At 39.6% G+C, this 26596-nt stretch overlaps 1 protein-coding gene across 9 annotated transcripts in view; it reads right to left on the reverse strand.

The window, feature by feature from the left end:
• The window catches only part of LOC110958083 (transcription factor 4-like), a 313148-nt gene that overhangs the window by 82776 nt on the left and 203776 nt on the right, over nt 1–26596 (reverse strand). The window contains exon 1 of one of the 9 annotated variants that reach the window (XM_051938856.1): nt 20994–21381. The exons of 7 other annotated variants lie outside the window; for them this stretch is intronic. In XM_051938856.1, coding sequence (XP_051794816.1) covers nt 20994–21062 — 69 coding nt within the window. In that variant the 5' untranslated portion in view covers nt 21063–21381. Of the gene's footprint in view, nt 1–20993; nt 21382–26596 lie in introns of those variants that run through there. One more of the 9 variants, XM_051938857.1, reaches the window with a different exon arrangement.

Raw genomic sequence — 26596 nt, forward strand, 5'->3', positions numbered from 1 at the left:
ACACGACTTAACGGGAGCTTCATGATGGACAGTGGTCACGATAAAAAACTAAAAATGCTGAAAAGTGTATAAACTTCAGCTGGTAAGAGGCTCACATTAATCGACAACTATCAACTAATTATTATGCATCAAAGAAACATGTCTTCATCCAAACAAAGTTTCTCAGATTTTCTCTTTTCCCGAACAAGACTTTAGGAAACAGGATGCAGAAGACAAACTTTCAGTGTTTCAGCTGTGTGCAGGATCCATGTTGTTTGAAATATACATGAGAGATGCAAATTTATTGACAGTTTTGCAAATAAATCACCATTTATGCAATAAACCTGAAACCATTGGGCTCCTAAAAAATACTAGAATATCTATATATTGTAAAGATTCCACTTAGTTTAATGTGAAATCAACTGTTAATTTAAAAAAAAAAAGTTTCGCATGAATTGCACCAAAACCAACCATGCACAAATGTTAGACCTTTCGCATTTTAACAAAACATGCATCATAAAAAGAGGGTTAAAATAAAGATTAACCTATTATTGAAAGGAAGTTATATGAATTCTACAAAGAGGAGGTCACTCTAAATGACATCTCTAACTCTCAGGTTGATTTTCTGCTACATTATTTAATAATAATCATGATAATAATGGATGTATTTACTCCTAAAGACCTGCTATCTTCCATCTGTACGACTGACTAACAAGGTCTGCGTTGGTGCAGGTTTTTCAGTCCGGAGAACAAAACGTTTCTCCACAGGTGACGCCTCTTTACGACGCTCATTTTATTAGCCGCCCGTTTTCCTTTCAACCGCCAGGACCTTTTTTTTCCCCCTCTTTTCTTTCTGACACACTCACCACATGGACTTTTTTTTCCCCTCTCCCCTCCTCTCTCTTTTTCACCAGTTTCCTTTGATTTAATTACTGCCACATGCTGCCGACTGCCAGACTTCGTTAGCGGAGAGAATGGCAGCGACCAACGCGACGTCCCGACAAGCCGAACGGCGAAGACACAGAACTAAAAAGCACGCATGGAGGCCTTGTTGCACCAAAACCAGCTCTAGACTGTCTAGGATACGATTCTAAAAGCTAAAAACAAGCGCAAGCGAGTGGACAGCTCTTAGCTTCGTCGCTAACTGCTGCTAAAACCACAACATTTTACAGTTTTGCGTCAATTTCTGCCCATTTACAGCCAAAACGTGCCCAAAAACCAGCTTAAATCTAACATGCCCACTAGCTCTTGCAGAGTAAATCAAGAATTTGAATCCCTTCGAAGCTGTTTGTGCTTCTGTATTGTTCATTTTTGCTATAAAAAGCCGGGAAAATGAGATATGACGGACTGAAAAAAGAAAGACGATAACAGGAAAGGAGGAGACATGACAAGAATTTGGTGTTGAGCCACTTGGCTGCCTGACAGCTCATTAAGTGGTTTAATAAATAATCAATTGATGAAGTAATTAACAACAATCTCCAAGTTACAGACATATTTACACACCACAACGCAGAAATGGAAGGAGAGTGTCCGGCTGCTGTCTTTGCATTGGAGGACGGTTGGCAGTTCGATTCCAGCAGCACTTGCCCCGAAAAGATTAAAGGATTTTTAAAGCTATTCTACCCAAAAGCACTTTACAATGTGGCTCTCTGTGATTAATGGACGACATACTTCACCTCCTGAGCCACAACCGCCCCGACCTCATTACCTCGGCCAGGACTGGATGATTCGGACGAGAAAAATCTGATCTTTTTAAGCTCAGGGATGAATCACAACTGTAATAGATTCTTTTTTCCCGTAAGTAAAATGCTGAGAAACATGATTAGAACGTAATATTTTGCAGGATTTCATGGGAAAACTGCTGTGATAGTGTTACGCTTAGGCACAAAAACATCTGGACTAGGTGAAACTATGCAACCTTTTATCATAGTTTTACCAATAAACCAAATCTATAATTGAAGTTAAAACAAGAAATCAACACTGGGTAAGGCTATGGAGCAGTCATAGTTACAATAAACATTAAATTCAGGTGTTTCATCAACCCGTCCATCCACCCCGACCTTCTCCTCGGGCAGATTATGACTCGCTGTAACTGTAACCTCACTTCTTTTGCTTCTGCCAACAGCCACAAGAGGTCACAATGAAACCTCACTATTGGTAAAACAAACTGCTATGGGGTCATTTTCTGGTCTTATGGTCTTATTTCTTCACAAAAACTTACTACAAAACAACCAGAAACAACTAGCGATTTTAACCATACAACGCAAAATTTCCAGTTCCAACTTCTTCTGGTGAAAGTAATTACAAAAACACTGTTAAATCATGTTTCTGGCGTCATTCTCTTTCATGTTTGGACTATAATCCTTCCTCTCAAGTTCCTTTTTTGGCATTAGAATCTTTCCCAAGACTCCTCCAGACTCACTGCTGCTGTAGTCGACTGGTCGACGCAAAACGCATCCCAACCGGTGCAGCAATGTTGCCACAGAAATCAGATTTAAAATTCACCATACTGCAAAACACAGATAGATTTATGAATTAGACTCAAACTCCTGCACCTGTGTAGCTTTAAATCGGTAAACATTTCAACTTCAGACTCCTACAAACCCGTGTATCTCGTCACGGTGCAACAAATGCAACCGATCTACTTTACAATCTGATTAAGATCATCCGAAATTTCAGAGATTTTGGACATCAGACAAACTTATAATGCATTTAGTGACATAAAACAGGTTTATAAACAGCTACAGCACCAACCTGTTGCCTTAAACACGACTACAGATCAATACAAGAGCCTCACATCATAGTTCAACGCCCACTAACTCAACCAACAAATCGTCAACCAAACTGTTGCTTCACGTTTCCGAATTTTTCATATTTATAAAGACAGGAAGAGATGAAAGTGTTTCAGACAGAAAAAAACCTCCAAAAGTCAGAGAAATATTGGAAAACAGAACTGTTTTTTTCTTCCTGACGCTCCTCATTTTGTTGTAATCGGTTATGGTTTATTTTGGGCCCCAAACTCCAGCCTGGAAACAAGCTGATATTCATATTTTTTCCAATTATTAGTATTTATTCAACCAATTTCTGATAAAATAAGCGACTTGAGCTCAGATACAGCTCAAACGTCCATGTCCCTCTTATCGATACTAGAGCTGCAACTAATGTTCATCAACCAATTGTTGGATTTCTCAATCAACAGATAAGCTAATTGGTTTATAAAATGGTGACAAATGGTGTTTTACAAAAGAAACCAGGAAATATTTACATTTAAGGAGCTGCAAAGAAGAGTCAGTGGAGCCCAGATTCCAAAAGACGAGCAAAAAGCGCTTCCAGATCCAAAGACAGAAGAAGCCCGGCCAGTCCAAGACCAGATAGGACAAAAGGCAAAGATAAAAATGATAAAGTTATTTTTTTTTTTCAATTATCAATATAGTCCGGGATTAAGGTCCATCTCTTTTGATTAAACACATGTAAAAATAACTAAATAAAAGCATCTGGACTCGTTTTTTTCTGTGGAGTTAGCATTTTTCTGTGTTTCATCACCAAGATATTCATTTTAACCGAGTAAAACCAAACTGATCGATTCCTTCCAATAAATCCAACTAACAGGACTTCTGCTAATCATCACAAAGATGCAGAAGAAGAAGAAAGAAAAAACCCAGAAATAAGGAGCTGTGATTTCAGAATAAAACCCAAACGGAGGGAGACATTTTTCCACTGGCTGCTTCCTGCCACCGTGACAAACACACTCGTGTACTCTCAGCTGGCGCGGTGGCAGGCGGCCCGACAGCCAATCAGAGCGCCCGATGCAGGGCACGCGGCCAATGAGACCTCTGCTCTCTGCGGCAGCCAAGCTGTCAGGGCGAGAACAAGTGTGTAGGAGGCAGCGAGTGTGTGTTCGACTGTACTCTCACGCACATTTGTAGCTTTGATCGCGCTGTCACTCACTCTCCTTTCTGCAGCGCTGAGAATTCCACTTTATGCCTCAAATCAATTCACTCCCGCGGTTTATATTTGACGTATAAAAGGCCGCTGCTGCATTTAAAGCTGCCAATTTTTACCTTTCAGTGATATTTCTGTATTTATTTTTTCCTGTGTAACTTTTGTGTAGGTCTTTTTTGTTTTTTGCATCTTGGCTCAAGCTGCTCCTCCTCCTCCTCCTCCTCCTCCTCCAACTTCATAAATAAATAGTCGGCGTGTAAATAAATTAAACTCACGAAGGTCATGAGATGAACATGTGTGTCACCTCGGATACACGCGGGACGTCCGACAACAGATGTGGAGAAACAGAAGCACAAAAAGCTCATCCGAGTTGATTTTTTAAAAACACTTTCCACCGTTCTGTGATCAGGTTAAATCCAAGTGTGCGTCTGTTTTAGCCAGATTTTGTGGACTCCAACTACGACGTCACCGAGTTGCCCGGGCAACGCGACCGGCAGGCACCTACGAACCGGAGCCAAAAAGCTAAGATGGCTGCCACGGCGTGTTAATTATTGAAGAGGGTGCAGACGGAGAGTGGAGGGTGGGGGGCGGCGAAGAGCGAGGGGGCTGCCGGTGGGATGCTGGGTCACGGCGAGCCCCGTTGCCTCAGCGACAGGACACACCACGGGTCTCGGTGTGAACGTGGTAACTACGGCACCGGGCAACGACCCCAAAACCAAAACGCTAAGATGGCTGCCACAGCAACGGAGCGACTGTTCACCTGCTGGGTCAGATTCAGTCTGAACACAAACAACAGAAACTAAATGAAGTTTGTAGTTTGTCAGATCAGATTGGATCAAACTAAGCTACAATTTATCAGATAAACTCCTACTGAAGTTCAGATTAAACTTCAGGAACAGAAATTTTCTTAGTTTATTGTGTCAAATTTGAAAATTATCAAAGAAAATCCATAAACTATAGTTTGGTTTTTAAGCTCCAAAACTGTAGTTTATCAGACAGACTCAAACTGTAGTTCATTAGATTAAACCAACAAATTGTAGTTTGTCAGAAAAAAACAGTTTAAGTTGTCAAATAAAACAAAACTGTACTCCATCAGATAAAACTTAACTGTAGTTTATCTGAAAAATAAGACGAGTTTATCAGATAAACTCTTTTTAAGTAAAAATTACACGTTGGTTACAGATAAAGCTAAACTGTAGTTTATTAATGTAACACTAAAAACTGGAGTTTGTTAGAAAACAAGAAACTGCAGTTTATCATAAAAACTACATTTTTGTTTATTATGAAACTAAAAATTGTAATTAATTAGAAAAATCAATTGTAGTTTATTATAAAACAAAAAAATTCTAATTTATTAGAAAAAAAACAAACTGTAGTTTATTAGAAAAGGAAAAAGCCTGTAGTAGTTTATTAGAAAACAAAAATGTAGTTTATTACAACACTAAAAACTGCAGTTTACTAGAAAAAGCAAACTGTAGTTTCTTAAAAAATTAAAAACTGTAGTTCGTTATAAAATTAGAAACTGTAGTTTATTGTACAAAACAAGTTGTAGTTTATCAGATAAACTAGAATGTCGTTCATTACAAAACTAAAAAAATTTAGTTTATTAGAAAAAACTAACTGCAGTTTAGCAGATAAAGCCAAACTTTAGTTTATCAGATAAAAGCAGATACTAGTTTATTAACTAAGCCAATTAGACGCATATTAGCAAACAAAAAAGAAAACAACTACGCAAAAAACACCCCAAACAATGTAATCTGTAGTGAATCTATTAGAAATAATTAAAAGTTCAGATAAATATAAGGCAAAATAACAAAACTGTACTGAACATCCAGTAATACATGTGGTCCTTTAACCATCATCCAGAAAGCAAGTAAAAGTGACATTTATATGATTATTATGTTGTCAGTGTAAAATTAAAAACTGTAAAATAAACCTAAAGTAGCAGAGATGAGCCGAATGAAACGCGTTTCTCTTTCTTCCTGTTATTTATTCTCATTTGCATGTTTCAGACGCCCTCACATCCTTTTAAAACCAACAAACACGTCCATCTTTAGCCGCTGACGTCGTGCTTCTGGGTCGCAGAGCCATTTTCATTTTTAATCGTCCAAATGAAAACACGAAATCTGAAGCGTACACCTGTTCTCCTGGTGGGTTTTTACTCCTACATCATTAGAAACGTACAGTAAAAAAAGCACTAAAGCTCTAAACGCAGCCCTCACATACATTAACGCGCTTTAATCCTGCAGCTCCACCGTTATGGGTTTTTGCAGAGATTTTAACCTCGTTGACCTCTTTGTGCTGAGAGACACTGTGCAGCCATTAGAGGGTCCGGCCAGCGGAGTTACATCAGCGGATCTGTTCATGTTGTTTGTGAATTATTTTAGAGTTTTAACGGGTAAAGTTTGAGTAAACCTGCAGCTCTCATGGATGAATGTTTCTATGTAAGGGATAAAAGTCAGAAAAACTGAAAAAAAATGAACATAAATCCACTTTCTGCACCACAGCACCAACCTAAAAATGAAAGTCGCTTTGTAACCTCATTAAAAAGGCTAAAAACACATGAAAAAGTCAAAGCTTTAACCCAAACTGTGACATTTTTTCAGGTCATTTTGGTGCCAAACCTCAGAAAGTGTGATATTAAGGGTCTAAATCAAACCAGAAAGTGAAACTGAAGTCTGGTGGACCCTCCAAATATTCAGCCACATTCAAAAACTATTAAACTCCATATAGTAATAATTCAACAAAATAAGTTGTTGTGTTAAATACATCCTTAAAGACGCAAACTTTTTCTGTCTTTAGCACAGAAACACCATTTCCAATGCAACCAAGTCTCCACAAAAGTAGGTTCTAATGCAACTGAGGTGCCTTTTAATTTCGTACACGTATTTCTGTATAGGTTGTATGCGTTTGTAGCATATTACAAGTATGTTCTTTATCAATTTTACAGCTTCACCAATCATATATTAGAAGGGTAACTCAAAAAAATGAAGGAGACACCTCTAATGTAGTGAAAAAGTCGCACAAGTAATTTTGGTACCAAACCTCAGAAAGTGTGAGATTTTGGGCCTCAATCAAACCAGAAAGCAAAACTTCAGTCTGGTCGACTCTCCAACCACATGACAGGTGAGGATTTCCAAATATTTCACAACAAAACTACATTTCCAAGTATAAAATCTCATTGAAAATACAGTTTACTTGCACACAAAGGTACATTTTCTTGCCGTAATCACATAAACAACCTATAAAAAAAACGCCCTGACCTCAGTTTACCTGTAAGTGGAGATACATTTTCTTGCACTAATCATATAAACAAACTTGCGACCCTTGAAATGGTTAATTTTAAGTTATAAAAGTCAGAAAAACCTGCTTTAAATGACCTATGACACCAAATTTGTGTTAGACAAATAAAGACCAATCAACTTTCTGCATCAGAGCAGAGGAAATTGACCTTGTAATCTAATTAGAAAGCCTAAAAATGTGTGAAAATGTCACCTTTTAACCCAAAAAATGACATTTTAACAGGTAATTTTGGTGTCAAACCTCAGAAAGTGTGATATTAAGGGCCTAAATCAAAACAGAAAGAGAAACTGAAGGCTGGTCGACTCTTCAACTACATGACAGGTGAGAATTCCCATATATTTCACAACAAAACTACATTCCCAGTATAAAATCTCATTGAAAATGCAGTTTACTTGTAAACGGAGATACATTTTCTTGCACTAATCAAATAAACAAACTTTTAAATGGTTCGAATGAAGGGATAGAAGTCAGAAAACCTGCTTTAAATGACGTATGACATCAAATTTGGGTTGGATAAATGAAGATAAATCAACTTTGTGCATCACAGCAACAACCTACAACACAAACTTTCTTTATAATCAAATTAGAAAGACTAAAAACAGGCGACAGAAGTGATTAAACGTGATAAAATCCCCTGAAATGGAGTTACTGCACAGAGAGACACGTTTTTATGTCATCTGATCTAAATTTGTACATCTTTTTTTCAATGAGCTTCATCACAATCCAGCAGTTTGATCCTAGTTCAAACTCTCACAAAAAAAGACGGAAATTCGAGTCGATGTACAAAATATTTCGGAGAAAGAAGGAAAAGTCAGTCAATAGATGCCAGAGGATGCGGCGCGCTCGTTTCGTGTTTTTTTTTCTCCAGAGATGATGCGGCTTCAGAGGCCGTTCCAGGAGCCTGACAGCTTAAATCAAGCGCACCTAAAGCGTTTCAAATGCAGCGAAGACGGTTCCCCCCGAACATCTGATTCTGATCCCATTCAGCCCAGTGATCCATAAAAACGTTAATAAGGATTAGAGTAGCGGCCTCCTGTGTGGACCGACTGCCTGGTTCTGTTTCCACCGGGCCTGAAAAAACCACCTCGTCTTATTTATGTGTCCGTCTGGACCTGAAGGACTCATGGAAAGTTACAGCCACAGCATGAGGACTGGACAGAAAGGCTGCATTTACTCATGATTTAGCTATTCTCAGTGTCAGTGGCGGTAAAAATGGAGCTGAAATTGATTTTCCTGAGTCTGGTACCAGTGGAAATATCAGAGTATTGGTAGAAATACATCATTTAAATGGTTCGTTCTCTGGGAAAACATACAAAGTGATGGTGAAGTAATGGTAGCATCATCCTGGTGGTCACTTCAGAGGCAAATCCAACATCTGCAACGTAGGAATATTCCAATTTACTGCCCACAAAATTAGATTTCTGTACAACTAAACTGTGTTTTCTATCACATTTTCATGGAAACGTATCACAAATAGGTTTCTAATCAACATATCATAGCCAGTGGTCAAATTTTGTCCTCAAATTATAACATTTTCCTGAAGTCTGACCAGTAGTTTTGGTGCCTAGACCGAACCAAGAAGAAAATAATGACAGAGAATAAAACTTAATTGAGAGACTAGTGGTATTCATCCAACCCAAGATGGGTTTCTGGTTGGAAATCCAGTCGCTAGTTGAGGTCACCAACCACTCCAACTACCTAACAGTGTGGACTGTCACTCTTTCAAACCTTCCCACCACATCACAAGCAACAAATTACATCACAGAATGCAGTTTAGCTGTATAGGAACATAACTATGTGGAGATTAAGTTAGTATACTGATGACATACTTTAACGTTCTGTTACAGCTGGTGATTAAACCCCTAAAAACTCACCTTTGAGCATCAAAAATACGTATTTCCAAGTAGCTTTTTCCATTTGAATAAGCCTTTCCTGATATTGCTGCATCTCAAGCACACCAGCTCACCTACAACCCTCCTCAAACATTGTGAAACTGCTCAGCAATGCATAATGCTGATATTTAATATGGAAGAAATTTAATCAAACATATTCGAATGACACAAAAAGCTCCAACTTGCAAGGATTTGTTCTTTCCTGTTTGTTATGTAGGAAACTCTGGAAATCTGAACTTGTGTTTCTTCGAGACTCATTAATACACCGCAGTTTCAAGATGGAAGTTCCACTCATTGTGTCCTCAAGCATCTAAAAAACAGAATTTTTCCTGAACAGCGTCTTTATGTGACAAAGTTGACTGGGTCCAAGTGTGAGGACTGATGAAATCATCCTCTGACTCAATGTGGAGACGTTAAAGCTCTCTAACGCATAAAACAACATTAAATTATGATAATATGGCAGATAATTGTTCTGTTCAGTAGGAAATACAGCCAAAAGATTCTAATGTAAACTCCTCCATACCGTAATAAAAAGAACATTTACAAAAACAGGAACACAAGTGACCGAGTTTTGTTTGCTATACTGCAAAATAATTTAAAAACAGACAACAAAGTTTTGATAACACATAGATAAATGTAATAGTATAGAGACAAAAGTTGAGGGAAGAACAAAGGAGGAACCAAACTTGGCTTCATCTGGTTGAAGGTTGTGATCGGATTACTTCAAAATCTCTGACATCAACTTAAAAATGTCCAAATCAGGCAAGAATGTCAAACTTTACAACAACAAAAAAGGACTTTGCTTCAACATTTGACAAAAAAGAAGCAAATCCTGACATTTGCAAAGCTACAGATCGCACAGATTTAACATTTTTGCTAAATTAAGGTCATAACGGTTACTCAATCATCAAACCAGTTGTCTTTCTATAAATCAACTAATTAAATGATCAGCAACATAAGAACAACTAACATATTTATTATTCTATGTGAAAACAATAAGTAAAAAAGATGTTCCAGTGTTAAATACAGCCTTAAAAACACCTAAAACACCAACTTTTTGTCTTTAGAGCTGAAATACCATTACCAATCAAACCAAGTCTCCACAAAAGTAGGCGCTTTTATGACTACGCTGCATTCCCAATTCGTATACGTGTTTTTGATGCTTGTGAGCTATCACAAGTACATTTTAAATCAATTTTACAGCAACATATATTAGAAGGGTAACCCTGAAAATGGAGGCCACACCTCGAACATGTAATGAAAAAGTCGTATTTTAACCCAAATTATGACATTTTCCCGGTAATTTTGGCGTCAAACCTCAGAAAGTGTGATATTTTGGGCCTAAATCGAACCAGAAAGCGAAACCTCAGTCTAGTCAACTCTCCAACCACGTGACAGGTGAGAATTTCCATGTATTTCACAACAAAACTACATTTCCCAGCATAAAATCTCATTGGAAATGCAGTTTACTTGGCAGGAAGGTACATTTTGTTGCACTAATCGCATAAATGAACTAAAAAAACCACCCTGAACTCGCGACCCTTTAAAACACCGTTGGAGAAAAGGCAGTTTGGAGCAGCCGTGTGGAGACGCAGCCGGTAAGAGCCTCTAATAGCCAACATATGGAAGCTCGCCGGTTGCCAGCAACACAATCAGGACTGCATTATTTGGCCCACACTGGAATAATAAAGGAGGCAGATCAAAGAGCTGATTACTTCAGCACTCCGGAGCTGCAGGATTCTTTTTCTGTTTGTTCTTTCTTTATGTCACCCTTTATTTCTCTTTGTTGCCTTTGAATCATTCCTTCCTCGCCGTTCCTCTTTTCTTTTTACAGTCAGGTACGGCCGTAATTTTTATTTGGGAGGCGTGTGTGGAAGCCAAAAGACGTACGACATAAAACAAATCTTGGGTCGAGTGAAAACAGACCGAGATAATGGAGTTTACACTATTAGCATTGTTAGCATTGTTAGCGTCTTTATTCTAAGATTCCATTTGAAAAAGAGCCAGATCTGTTGTTAATGCAGCGACAGCAGGAGCTGGAGCTGCAAACTGTGGGCTCTGTTATTATGCGCGTGCATGTGTGTGCGTGCACATCGCATGTGTGTGTGCGTCTGTGTGTGTGTGTGTGTGTGTGTGTGTGTGTGTGTTGTGTGACCTATTTGCATGCATCCTGGCAGCGCTAGCGAGGGACAGAACGGGCATCAAACCAACGGTCCTCTCAGCATGGCACATCCACGATCACTACAATGCCCCAGTGTGTGTGTGTCTGTGTGTGTGTGTGTGATTGTGTGTTCAATAGCGTGGTCCTGCACAGATACTAGCCCACTTCAACATAAAAACGTGCCATTTTGCTCCTCGAAAATAAAAATAGACTGTGTTGCCCTTTTGTCGCTCCAGCGTGAAGCAAGGCACCGGCGCTGCAGGAGGGTCGGCGGTGCAATTCTACACAAGAAAACTACACAAAAACAACACAACATCTCGTACGAATCAAGCTAAGTTGTCCTGTCCAACACCAGAACACACACACACATATACATACTTGGATACTGAGCAGAAACACACCAAGAGGTGTGACAGAGTTCAGGATTAATAATTCAAAAGTCATCTAAAAATCTGGATTAATGACAGATTTGTGGACTCGCAATCAAACAGTAAGGTAAGATTAGTAAATGTAAGACAAATTCAAGCATCCTTGCAGGCTTTTATACGGATAAGAAGTGGGGTTTACATAGCAAGCAGCTGAAAATTTATGCTATTTATATTCAAATATGTCAAACCAAGCTTCCTCCTAACATCCAGGCCAGTATGCTACCACCACAAGGCAAATACAAATATATATCTGTGTAAAAACGCTTGTTTGCTTTTTAAATAGCATATTTCACAAACCTTCATAATTCAGTTATAACCTCTGTTAGGTTTTTTCTTTCAGTCTAACAAGAAATCCTGTTAAATTCCTGTAACTGCTAAGGTTGTTTCTTGATCAAGGAACTGAGGCTATGCGCTTTTTAAAATTCATTTCACAGAATGGAGTTCAGCATTTGAGTCCTTTAGTTCCTGCTGCAAAAATAATACATAAAAATGGATGTTCTTCACAAGATATTCTGCATTTCAACCCAGCTTGCACAAAATGAAGTCCCTATACAACCAAACTGCACTATCAATTCAATTCTGTTTGATTAATGTGCACCAATTCACAACTTCTGTCGTCTCAACGGACTTCGCATGGCAAGGTGAGAATTTACACAGAGAAATCCAACCAATCCAAACCTTAGAGCAAGAACTCAGCAACAGTGGGAAGAAACAAACAAACAAAACTCTCATTTACCGCTAAGAACAAACAAAAATGACCAAAAAAAACCTTTTGGCTCAGGGAAGGCAGCCGTCTGCCTCGACCTGGTGGGGCGAGGTTGGGGATTCTCAATTATACTTCTACACATTTTCTGTCCGATTACGTTCATCTTTGACGTATCACAACTGCATTTCCAATCAGTTTTACTGCTTCACTGTTTCTCCTTTCTAGCCAACCGATCATATACCAAATGGGGCAGGACCTGTCACCATAGTAACCAAGAAAATGGCTTCCAATTTGTAGAGAAAGAGTCGTACTTTAACCCAAACAAGGACATTTTGCCAAACTGTGACCAGCTAATTGTGGTGGTTAAACTTATCCAAGCTTGTAACTTGTAAAGGATGTATTTTCAAATAAACCAACCATGAAGTTTTGGAGCTAAAACCAAATCGGAAAGTAAACAATGAGAGAAAATAGAACTTAATTCTAAGACTGATGAAGGTCTCTGGTTTGTGCCACCAGTTGGGTTTTGTGGGTTTTTCAAGCTGCCGGGTGACAAAACACATTTATTTCAAAACCATATTCCTCTAAAAGAAAAACACAAATCTATAATGCAGTTTAGCTGCATTAGAACCTAATTTTACAGAGACCGGGTTGTGCACTCAGAACGCTCTAGTGTCATCGAAGGAAAACTCAGACGACAAAATGAAGCAAACAATGGGAAATAAATTGTAAATCCAACGACAGAGCTGCCGACGTCCACAAACATCCGTCCACCTTTTTACACAAACCGTCATCCCAAACCTCTGTGTGTGTGTTAGCTGTCTATGCTAAAGCGCTAACCGCCGCATTGTGTTTCAGTTTTTTCTTTCTTTTTCTGTTGTCTAAAGTGTGACAGCTGTCCGGTGTTTATCAGCGCGTCCATGCAGCCTCCTTAACAGCTCACCACAGCATGACTGACCCACTAAAACACTCACACACACATGTACAGACACACACGCATGCACAGACACACACATGCTCGACAAAACGACAACAGCCCCATTTTCCACTTTGATAATGAACCCTGGGTGGGTTTTCTAGCGGTGTGTGTGTGTGCAGAGGGGCTCTACGCTGAGGTTTAAAGTGGTGTCTCGCACAGATTCGCTTTATTCTCCAGCCAGAAAATGTTAACTTACTTAAGCTTGCTGAGCTTGTGCTCAGTGCATGTGAGAACAGGCTTTATTACGAACACGGAAAAGAGGAGGAAAAAAAGAAGAATCGGCCGTTGAGAATCGGCTCCTCGCAGGAAGCGAAGGTCTGAGCGACGGCAGCGGAAACCGAATCCTCCTGATCGCTGCAGAACCGTGTCACGACGGACAAACACGGCGGAGAAGTGAGAAATAAGAGCCTCGGCGTTCGGCGATAATGCAACACAGACCGAGTTTTACAGCAGGAAAAAAAAAAGGAAAAGAAAACCCAGCTGGGCTTTTTGTCGTGTTTCAAGAAGCCGAGAGAGCTGAATGAATCCACAAAATGTTCAGGTGCCACCAATATTTCAGATGTAACAGAAAAACTGTGGATTTAATCTGTAGTTTCACAGTTTTCTTAAAAAGTGCTGATAATACTGAGCCAAAATATGACAGCTGTGTACAGAAAATACGTAATAAAATGGGCAACCTCAGGATAATCAGCATTTTTACTATTTAACAATGCTCAGTGCAGATAATTATTACTCCTGCATCAACGTGTGAGAGGTATTTTACTGTTTCATGCAGGTCTGCAGCTAATATTTTCAATTATGATTTGTCTCCTGATTGTTTTCTAAATTATTACTGATAATTTTCTAGAACTTACGTTTATGAGGCTTGTTGTGACCAATAAATGCATCAAACTTCAAGAAAATGTCTATAATTAACAGAAAAAGTGGCAAATTAGCATATTTAGAAGCAGAGACGGCAAAACAGAAGCATTTTTTACATTTAAAAATTGCTTTGTCTCCATTTAACAGTAGAATTTTATGTGTTTTTGCGTGCAAGCATGTAAATCTGCAAAGTAACTGGAAGCACAAGCAGTTCAGCAAATGCAGTGGAGCAAAAAAGTACAGTATTTTCTTAAGAAATGTGGAGTGTAAGAGCTAGAAAGTACAACAGCTACCTTAGATTTGTACTTGAGTAAATGTTTTCTTTGCCCTGAGTGCTGCTTTGCAGGCTACAGCATCTTATTGTTGAGGTTTGTAGGGGTTTTGTGCACATTTAAAGGGAAACTGGACCTAAAAATGCACTTAAGTTATATATATTTTAAAATAAAAACGCCATTTAACCTTTTAAGCCCAAGCGGTTGTGGTACCTGGACTGTTCCTGCTTCATAACATTCTCCTAAATGTCCATTATCCATAGAAAAAAACCCAAAATGCTGCTCAGGGGTAATGATATTTGCTTTTTAATTTATTTACAGTCATTTTTCTTTGAAAATAAGATGGTATAATTGAAAATCAATCAAGAAAAGAACTTTATTTGAGGTGACGCTTCTAGAAAACATCATCCACCAGAAAGTATTAATAAAAGGTTAAAGAACAAAGGTTTGTTAGCATGAAAAGAACAATAATCAATATTTTATCAGAATTTATTTGCTCAATCTGAACGCTACAGAAGCCTAAAGCACCCAGGAGGCTGAATTACCCAGCATGTCCAGAGTCAGGTCAAATCAAAATGCTTAATTTATACAACAGATTTGAAAAATGTGAACTTCTTTGTTAGCTAGTGAAGCTAACACTAGCTTTAGCAGCTTCACAGTGAGGAGAACCTGTGTTTTATCACAGTCAGATGTGCTGAAGATGAAACCATTTATCAGTTTACAATCAGAAACCACGCAGCAGAGGGCTTTAAACACCAAACATGGCCGCCGGAGTGTTTGTCGGTGCCGCTAAAAGGCCGCTAACCGGATCCACCGACCGGAGCTGCGTCTGCCAGCCGACCGCCGTCGTGTTCTGGCAGAACCTGAATCAAACCCGAGGCCCGGAGCTGCTCTTCCCACGGACAGGTCGGGGTGGAAATTCCCAGCTATCCCAAGAATGCCGCTTCAGTCCACCTTCCCCATATGGGACACACACACACACACACACACACACACACACACACACACACACACACACACACACACACACACACACACACACACACACACACACACCGACGACGATGAGGAGTGTGTGCTGGACGCTCGTTATTTTGGCAGCTGCGACCTTCCACATTAAAGTCAAGGGTTTATAAAAGACCAGCGAGTCGCTGAAACGCAGCAGAGCAAAGTGTTTGTTTAAATATCGGCTGCACATTATCTCTGGTCCGAACGCTCCGTGTAATGCTTCATAAATGACGAAATCTAAATACATCCAGGCCGTACTGTAAATACTCAGATATGGATCAGATGAGCAGCCACTCTGGAGCACATTAGTTAACAGTTACGTCTGGATCTTTGGAAAAAAAATGCAAAATCAAGCATTGAAATACCCAAATTTAGTCAAAAACGGCTAAAAAATCAGTGTGTATGAGAGATTAAGTAGCAAAAGGTGCATTTTATGGTGCAGATTTAGCATTTTTCACTAGAAAATAATACATTTCCTGCTCGTGACATCGGTGCTACACCTGCCAAGCAAAGGCCCTTTGCAGGAGAGATATATCTTTGTTTTTCTAAAAATAAATGCACATCAAAAATCGACTTCACACCTGCACGGACAGCACGAAACGCCAACTCCCTGCACAACTCCAAAACAGCTGATAAACATCAGTGCATTACAGAGGAAAAGGTACATTTTGCGGTGCAGATTTTGCACTTTTTTACTAGAAAATAACACATTTCGGGCCCCTGACATCCACGCTACACCTGCCAAGCAAGGCCTCTTTGCAAGAGAGAGAAATCTGCTTTCTTTTAAAATAAAAGCACGTCAAATATCGGCTTCAAACCTTCACGGACAGACCTAAACGCCGACTTCATGCACAACTCCTCGCTGCAGGTAAACAAAGCACCCGAGTCGAAAACAGCTGATAAAAATCAGTGCATTACAGACCAAACGGTGCATTTTGTGGTGCATATTTTGCATTTTTTTCTAGAAAATAACACATTTCGTGCTCATGAAATCCACGCTACACCTGCCATGCAAGGCCTTTTTACAGGAAACATGTTGGACGAGGGACAAATGTGTGTTTTCTTGAAATAAATGGACGTCAAAAATGGACTTCACACTCGCAGGGACAGCATAAAACGTCCCGAATAACAACAGCAAACTTGATTTTCTTTTCCTAACCTCTGCAGCCCGACAGCAGCGTCGTCATCGAGCACCGTTTCAGATCCCTACACTCACATTTTAACACGACACAGAGCGAGGCTGCATTAACCCCCCGACCCCAAAACCACACGCAGCAAAACAAACAGGAAGCAAGATTATAAAAAAACCGTAAATATGGACTTAAAATGTAACGTCAGAGCTTAATGACCCGCAGAAAACTGGCGTCAAATGAACCGGAAACCACACTCAGAGACACACACAAAGCCACAACGCACCTTTATGCAGAATTAAAACGCAGCGGCTCTTCATCAGACGTTTATATTTCAAACATGTGACAAGTATGACATCACTAATGACCTGCTAATTAGCCTTCTCCCTGCATTAGTAATGAAGAGCAGGAAGTCACGGAGAAGAGGCGGAAAAGTGCAATGAAATAAACACAAAGACGGTAAAGGCGCCAGCTTATTTTCAAAATTATGTGAACGTTTTTCCTGTTGGATTCAAATTATGTCCAGAAAATAAAAGCACACGCAAGATTAAAACGCTTTCTTTAAGAGATTAGATGAAATGTAGAAAGAAAAATGCTTAAAAATGAACCAAAATGACTGAATTCTGCAACTGTTCAATACAAACTTCACTGTAAATGTGGTTAAAATGGAAATATAAAGAAGCAGGGGTGCGTTCAAGAGCGTCACACAGGAGGACAGGTGGTCAGTGAACGCATCGCGACAGGTGTGTGTGTGTTTTTTGTGTTTAATTGTAAAAAAATAATAATTTATTGTGTTAAAAAACAGCAGCAGTGAATGTGTGTGTGTCTGTGTGTGTTTAAAAGCAGCGGTTTGTGTATCAGCGGCAGCATCAGTGTCAGATAATCTGATGCAGGAGGATTAAGTTTAAGCCTGGACCAACGAATGGTGTGTGTGTGTGTGTGTAAGGCTTTAAAACACACACACACACACACACACACACACACACACTTTAAAGCCACAAAGACAACCTCAGTGACGTGCAAACACACACAGTCGCAATTTTCTTTTCATTTTCAAGCATCTTATACAAAAGAAGGTTCACTAGTGTTTGTGTCATGAAAACACACAAACCCACAACACACACACACGTTTAAATAAATATTGATTTTTAGAATTTTTTTAATTGTAATTTTTTTTAACTGCAAAAAAAAAAAAAAAACTAAACCGAAAGCAACAGACTGTTTAAAAAAACTACTAACACACACTCATCAAAGACGGACAGATGATTTTTTTTAGCATTTCTGAAAAACTTGACACACACACACAGACACACAAAGAAAGACACACACACTCCTGTATATAAATGTATATTCAAATGCATAAACACACATAAATAACAGTCGAGACACACGTGTACACAAAAAACACACAATAAAATCATCTTTTCGAGTTGCTCAAACAGAATAAGTCAAACAGATGGAGGCCTGCAAACACACACACACACACACACACACACACACACACACACACACACACACACACAATGCATCTATTTATAAAGTTATAATTGCATAACACGCTGTGCTCTAATTCCAGCCTACTGAGCACACAGGATGTCCACACACACACACACACACACACACACTGGCTTCACAACAACACAAACGCTTTTTACTACAAACACAAACTCCGTTTTTTACACGTATGTAAAAGAAAAAATGAAAAAAAAGCACACGTGTGGATCTGCAGCCGCCGGCGGAAAAATCATCTGTGTGATCTAATGCTTTTATTTTCTTAAATTTGTCCCGATTCATTAAACTGAATTTATATATTTCATTTGTGACGTGAGAAATAGTGAATTATGATTTATTTTGTGGAAGTATTTCCAACAGAACGAGATACTTGAGAAAGAAAATGTTGGTTGCCCTTTGACCTCGACTCTTCTGCAGAAAAAAAACTTCAATTTCAAATTAAAACTAAACACACGTTCAGTTAGAAATGTTTTTAAACGTGCACTTATTTGGAAAAACTAAAAGAAAATCTGCTGGGGACTGGAACCGGTTCACAAAAAGCGGCCTAAATGTAATTTCCTGATTAGTGTTCGGTGTGTTTGTGGGTTCAATAAACTGCAGGAAAAAACACAAGTGTTGAAGCTTCGACGCTCACAGCCGACTGCAGGATTCTTCTTTTTTTTTTTTGGCAGCCGGCTTCTTCAGGACTCTCCTAATTAAAACTTACTGAATATTCAAACGCTGCGTTAGCATAACAATAGCCGGCTGGCCGGGCCGCCTTTAAATGAGGCCTTTTGTTTTTAGCCGAGCTTTCTGCTGCCTCATTAAGCCGCCGGAGCTTAAGTTAGCGAGCCGACAGCCGCTACCCGGAGCTCAGGCCTCGGCCCTCACCCTCCTCCTCCTCACCTCCCTCCTGCTCTCCCCACACCAAAGCCCCGATTCAGCCTCTCTCTGCTCGGTGTCGCTCATCTGTCCGAGCTTTTCCTGCCCCAGTTTCCTCCTCGACAAACCGGAGCAGCTCGGAAAGCAAACGCCGCTTCACGAGCGTTTTATCCGGCGGCGTGCAAACAAGCCGCGACGCCGGCAGACAGGCTGATACGAGGGGCTAAAAAAGAGGAGATGGAAGGCGGCTTGGCACCGGATCAACACAATGTGCCATCCAGCCGCCAAACAAAGCGCCGGAGCCTCGCCGGGCCCCGTGGCACCCAGATACAAAGAAGGCCCCTGAGCCACTACGGCGGGAGAGCAGGTACAAAAAGGCCCGACGGACGACGGCGGCGAGGAGGAGGAAGTGGAGGAGGAGGTCGGTGCAGCCGGATGGAGGCCGGAGACCCGACAGGCGGCGAAAACACAAGAAGGCAACTGTTGGTTCGGAGAGACGACGAAGTTGGAACAACAGCAGCTCTGTTTGGGAGCGTCTGAGCCCCGAAAACTGCAAACCAGAGGAATGAAAGTGGCAGAAAAAACCTGCACAATTTCAAGAATTTGCACATAATTGCAGATGAAAGTAAATATTGGAGAAATGATGATGAAATGTCTTTGCTTCTGGAGCACAAACAACACACTCCGGCCTCCTTCTCCTTCATTTAAAACCCGTTTTCTTGCTAAGATGCTAAAAAAGCTCTAAAATCACAAGCATGGGATTCTTTTTTTTTAATTGGAAACACTCCTCTGCCCTCCGTCCTCGCCGTAATTTTCATTTCCTCCGTGTTTTCTTCGCTGAGACAAAGTCACACAGACAGTTTGCTGACAGGTGGATCTGCAGGAAATCCCAGCTTTCATTTGCACCTGCGACTCACACACATTCCTGCTGCTTTTTCTCTTTTTTTTTTAACGTGAGGAAAACCTGTGAAATCCATTCACCTTGGCTTCGCTTTACACCTCCATCCATCCCCCCCCCCCCCCCCCCTCCCCCATTCCTCTAAATCACCTCACCCTGTTCCTGGTGTTTTACAGGTGGGGGTTACTGGGAGACAGACAGGTTCACAGGAGGTCAGACAGCATCACACTCGCTGGATGACTTTCTCAGATGTGTGTCCAGACTGGGATTTTTTGAGGATTTTTTTTTTTGACACTGAAGCAGCTATTAGTCATTTTAAAATAACAATTCCAGCCTTTAATTGTAGATTCGTGGACCTCACATGCTCAGATTTGCACAATTTGCTGCATTTATTGTATTTTAAAGGCATGAAAGCAGATTAAAAATAAGAGAATATCACCAATAATTATATTAAATGCAGTTATTTACAAGTAATTAAGGAGAATTTACTGCCAGGCTTGCCTGAAGTGATTTTTTTGAGGATTTGCAAATGCAAAACTGAGGCCAATTTGTGACAAAACAAGCAGCAGTTTGTGCACTTTGAGGCTGAATACTTCTAAAATATTAAATATCATGTGTCAGTCTCAACAACAACAACAACGTAAAAAACAATCCAATCGCAGGAATAATGCTCTTATTGGGTTGCTTTTTAAAAAATTAGAAAAGAAGATTATATCCAGCAGAATCTGGAGGCGCTTCGTGCGTAAAAACCAGGAAACACAGGCGCAAAAAATACAACATTTAGAGAGATTTTTTAATTCTTTTTTAAAGAAACGTGACACATATTTGGGGTAGATTATTTACCCGGCAGCTACGGGAGCGTCGCCGTGAAGCACACCCGCACTTCGGCTGATTTAAGCCCGTTTTTACGCGCGGCGGCGAACCGAGCGCGCCGCTTAAAGTTGGTGCGTAAAAAGGCGACACTCCTCACCTTCACACCTCTTTCTCTCTCTCTCTCTCACTCTCACACGATTTCTCCCGGGAGAAAAAAGGGAAGAGAGAAGGAAGATGGATGCGCGTCTTACCGCTTTGCCGTTGTAGTAGTACATGAGCGAGCTGCCTGTCATCCCGGGGATCGTGTACGCACAATACATCGTTCCTCTCCTCCGCAGAAAGAAGGGAAAAAAACTCTTAATTCTCCTCTTTTTTCTCTCTCTCTTTCCGGTTCTTTCTTATTTATAATTTGTTGGTTTCTTTATCTCCCCGCGGCCCCGTCTTCTTCTCCGCCTTTTCTTAAAATCTTCTAATTGAACTTTTTCTTGTGTTTTTTCCCTCTTCCTCCCTTATTATGATCTCAAACTCTCGCCGCTCCGCTCGCGTGTTTCCTGCCTGCGCGTTTTTTTCCCCGCCGACAATTCCTTCAGTTGCATTTTCCCATATGGCCGAGCCGAGGCACGCGGAATATGCAAAGTAGGCAGAGAGAGAGAGAGGGAGAGAGAGAGAGAGAGAGAGAGAGAGAGAGAGAGAGAGAGAGAGAGAGAGAGAGAGAGAGAGAGAGAGAGAGAGAGGAGTGTCCCTCCCCCTTCTTCTCCTCCTCCCCCTCCCTCCCCCTCCCTCTTCTTCTATCCGGAGCGCGCAGAATGTGCAGAAAGAGACGGCGGCGGGGGCGCGCACGGTTTGCCGACACTCTTTCAACTTTCCACAGTAAATCTGGAAGCCATCCTCCTCCTCCTCACCCCTCTCCTTCCTCACCCCTCCCTCCCTCCTCTGCAGATCGCCGCGTGCCTTTGAACTGAGCCGAATATTCACTTTTTCCACCGCGCGCTTCTTTCACTTCTCTTTTATTTTATTCCACCTTTCTGTCTCCACTTGTTTTATTCTTTTCTTATCCTTCCTCTCATGTTGCCTGTTTTCTTTCTCTCCTCTTGCTTCTTCCTTTTATCTCCATCATCTTCATTTTTTGCTTCCTTTTCTCCTTTATGTCTTATTTTCTTTTCCTCTCCTTGTTTCCTCATTTCATTTTCCTCCTTTTATTTTTAGTCTACTTCTTCCTCTCCTCCTGTTTCTTTTTCCTATCCTCTGTTTCCTCATTGTCTTCCTTTCTTGTTTCCTTTCCTCCTTATTCTATTTCCTCCTCCAGTTTCTTTCTCTCCTCTCTCATTTCCTTCTTTTATCTCCTTCATCCCTCCTTCTTTTCCTCTCCTTGTTTCCTCATTTCCTTTTCTACTCTCCTTTCCTTTTGCTCCCCTGCCTCTCTTCTTGTTTCTTTCTCTCCTCTTTTGTCATTAATTCCCTTTTCAACCATTTCCTAACATCTCTCTTTCCTCTCTTCACTTATCTCATCTTTTTCTTCCCTTTTCCTCTTGTTTCCTCGTTTCCTTTCCTTTCCTCTGGTCCTCCATTCTTTCTTTCCTCTCATGGTTCCTTTAATTACAGTTTTTCCTCTTGTTTTCCCATCTCCTTCCCTTCTTCTTCGATTGTTTCCACCTTTGCTTTCTCGTCTCCTTCATCTCGTTTCCTTACTTCATTTCCTCTCATTTCCTCTTCTCCTTCCTTCTTATTTCATGTCTTCTAGTTTCTTTTCCTTTTCTTCCTCTCCTTGTTCCCTCATTTCCTTTCCTCCTTTTCCTTTATTTAAATCCATTTTTTCTTTTCTTCCTCTTCCGTTTCCTCCTTCATCCTCCCTTCTTTTCTCTTCTCCTCCTTCCTCTGTTGTGTCTTCTCTCCTCTCAGTTCCCATTTTATCCCCTTTCTCACACCTTCTCCTTTCATTTCCTCTCCTTACTTCCTGTCTCCTCATTTCCTTTCCTCTCTGGTGTCCTACTCTCCTCCTGCTTTCTTCTTCACTCTTCTCGTTTTTTCTCTTATGGTTTCCTCTCTTTCGTTCAGTTTAAGTTTCATCTCCTTTCACCTCATTTATTCTCATTTTCTTTTCACACTTCCTCTCCTTTCCTGTTTCCTTCCTCTCCTCTCTGGTTTCCTCCTTCAGTCTCCTTCATCTCCTTATCTTCCATTCCTCTCACTTCCTTTCGTTTCCTAAATTCCTTTCTTCATCTCATCCTTCCTCTCTTGTTTCCTTCTTTCATCTCCTTCATCCTCATTTTCTGTTTCCTCTTTCCTTTCATTTCCTGTTCCTCATGTCTTTCTCTATCTTCTTTCCTCCTCTTATCCACTTGACTCCTCTCATTTCCTCCTCCCATCTTTTCCTGTCTCCTTCTTCCTCTTCTTCTTAGTTCCTTTTACTCCTCTTGTGTTTCCTTGTCTTACTTCCTTCATCCTCATTTGTCCTTCCATCACTTCCTCGTCTCCTTCTTCCTATCTTGGTTCCTTCTCCTTTCTGTCATCCTCCTTTCTTTTCCTTTCTTCCTTCCTCCTAGATTTCCTCTGTTTCTCTCTTCTTCTTCTTCTGTTACAGTCTTGTTTCCTTGTTTCTCATTTCTTCTTCTCCCCTCACATATCCTGTCACTTCCTGTCCTCGTTTTCGACAGTTTTTCAAAACAAACTTCTCCTTCGTACACGAAATTAAACCACTGTATTAAACTGAACTATTATTTCCTCTGTAACAGTTTAAATCTGACAATATATCACTTTGTGTCCTTTTTTAATCATCCCAGAAACAAAATAACAAATGTATTAAGTCTATTTGTTGTATTAAACTAAAAATAGAGCTACAGTAGAGGAATAAATTCGTAAACGGGGTCTGGATCTGCCCATAGAGGGAGTCAGGAACACCCGTAAAACCGCTCGCCTGATCGAATGTTTGGATTATTTCCCGGCTCGTCATTGTGTTTCTTAGAATATAGACAACTGGCTGTGATTGTTCAGCTCCATTGTTCACTGACTTTTATCTAAATATAATCGTGTCCAAACAAATAAGTGTGTGTGTGCCGAGCTGCTCGGCTGTTTATTCGCGACACGACCGCAAAGTTTCCTTCAAACTTGTCAGCTGGTGTCCTGGAAATTAAAGGTAAACTTTAAGAGTCTGATTGACGTTCAGGAGGAGAAGAAGAAGTAAGTAAAGTAACCGATTTCCTGCCAAGATTCACCACCGAAAGGCGAAATTTTGGGTCGCTTAAAATCGGATTTTGAAAATTTTTATCCGCCGAAACTGTAATTAACGTCCAGAGTATTTCTAAAAATGGTAAGTTATTCCTTTACAGTGTTTGTAAGATTACACTGCTGTACTGTATTTAAATCAGCAAAAATATCATTATTTTACACATATTTGCCATTGTTTTAAAGAAAAATTGCAAATTAAAGACTGACAAAAGGTCGGTGAAATTACAGTATTTTGATGTATTTAAGTCACCTAAAATATCCTTTATTTTATAGATATTTGGTATTATTTGAACAAAAAATTGAAAATATTAAAGATTTAAAAATTTTTAAAAAAATGTAAGTTTTTATATTTTTTACTGTTTTGTTAAGACTGACAAAAAAATGAGAAATTTACAGGTTGTTTTGAGGAAAAACTTTTAATTAAACACTGACAAATGGTGAATTATTTAATTGTCCTTTTACAGATTGTTTCTGTTTTGTTAAATTAGAGATAACCTCTAATAAAATAACAGAAAATCCCACTTGTTGTTTTTAAACATTTACGTTTTTAAAATTTGAAACATGGTTAACATAGAAATTAATACTTTTTCCCGTCATAATTTTACCAATTAGTGCCTCTAATTTTGCAAACAAGGAATAATATGTTAAAAAAAAAACATTCAAAAGCCGCTGAAAAGAGAGATTTTTGAGGTGTTTTAAGGATAAACCGGGATTAATCGTCAGACGATCAGGAAACTACATTTCCCACAATGCACCTCTTCTGTTTCCGCAGGACGAACCCCGAGGAGTAAAACCCTGAACTCTTCATGAGTAAAACTGCAAAAATACAAGAAATTAAAAACGACAAAAGGGCGAGCGACATAGCAGCAAACAGAGGACAAAGAGAGAGAGAGGAGTCAGCAAACAGTCAGACAGACGAGTAAATTTCATATTAACGTCGTCATCATTCATCCCATTCGAACAAATAATAGAGTCCAAAAGGAGTGAGCAGACCTCCCAAACCTCCCTCTCTCTCTCTCTCTCTCTCTCTCTGTTTGCTGCTAGGTCTCTCGGCCGCTCGCTCGCCTCCTCTTTCAGCTTTAATTTGATTAAAAAGCGAGCTGCAGGAAGGGGAGGGAGGGCTGATGCACATCTAATAAGTGGACCATCTGTCTGCAGCGCTGGCTTCCTCCCAGCATTGTACCCGAGCAGACTGCACGGGGAACGGAGGCCGAGATGGAGGGATGAAGGGGAAATAAGGAAGTAAATACCAGAATATACACAACCCAAAAACAGACAGAGAGGGAGAGAGAGTGACCCGGTTCAGGAAAAAAAAAAAAAAAGAAGAAGCAGAGGCAGCGTTTTCAATTTGGGCCTGACGCCTGCTTGGTCAACAAACCTACAGAGGAAGAAGGACGAAGAAATAAAAGAGGAGGAACAAAGAGGAGGAATAAGAAGGGAAAGAAAGGAGGAGACAGGTGAGGAAGGAAGGAGGGAAGAGGAGAAAAAAGGTGGATGTGAGGTGGAAAAAACAAAAGGAAAGTGATGAGAAGGAAGAGAAATAAGATGAGAAAAGAAGGGATGAGAAAAGAGGATAAAAGAGGAGGACTGAAGGAAACAAGAGGAGAAAGCATCAGAGAAGAGGAATGAAAATGAAAGTCGAGTTTTCATTTTTGTTCAAACCAACATTTAATCTAAAGGTAGTCCAGTCTGTGTATTCAATTAAAAACACGTTTTTAAAAAAGGTTTAACTGGATCTATTTGTGGTCATTTAATGTCTTTGTTTGGTTATTTAATATCTTTATTTGTGGTCGTTTAAAGTCTTTGTCATCATTGAATGTCTATTTGTGGTTATTTAATGACTATTTTACAGATTTTTCTGTGTTTTTGTTAAATTACAGATAATAAATCACAGAAAAATATTAATTTACATGTTAACTGTAAAAGAATACGGCAAAACTGTAAATAATGTCCACTTTATTGTTACAAGTTGTAATTTGTTCATTTACAACATTTAATTGTAAAATTATACACATTTTCCTGTATTTAAATCTGCAAAAAAAATGAAAGTTTTTATATTATGTATTTTTTTTACTGTAATTTTGCTATACTTTTTCCTATTCTTTAAAAAAAATTGTCGTTTATTTTTAAAAAATGTTTTAATGTTATTTTACACATTTACACCATTCTGTTAAATTAGGATTATTATTTTATTTTCAATATAATTTTAAAAATGCATTTTTTAAAAAGTTCATATTTGATTGAACTGTTATTTTACACATTTCCCCCATTTTCTTAAATTATAACAAGTTTTTTTAAAAAGTTAATATTTGTTTTAGCTGTTATTTTGCACATCTTCCATTTTGTTAAATTGTTTTTTTATATATAATTTTAGAAGTTATTTAAAATAATAACGATTTGCTTTAACTGTAATTTCACAGATTTCCACAATTTTGTCAAATCACAGAAAATACCGAATAAAATCACTAAAAAAAATACCACAAAAACAACAACAGACACACAAAAAACAGGCCAAAACTACACATAATGTCAAAGCACTGATTTACACAGCCGCTAATGATTTAATGGATTAAAAATCCATCACTGATGAGGCAGCTGTGAAGGTCTTAAATGTACTGCAGATCAGCTG

This window comes from Acanthochromis polyacanthus, chromosome 18 (assembly GCF_021347895.1).
Source record: "Acanthochromis polyacanthus isolate Apoly-LR-REF ecotype Palm Island chromosome 18, KAUST_Apoly_ChrSc, whole genome shotgun sequence".
In the NCBI taxonomy this organism is placed as follows: domain Eukaryota; kingdom Metazoa; phylum Chordata; class Actinopteri; family Pomacentridae; genus Acanthochromis; species Acanthochromis polyacanthus.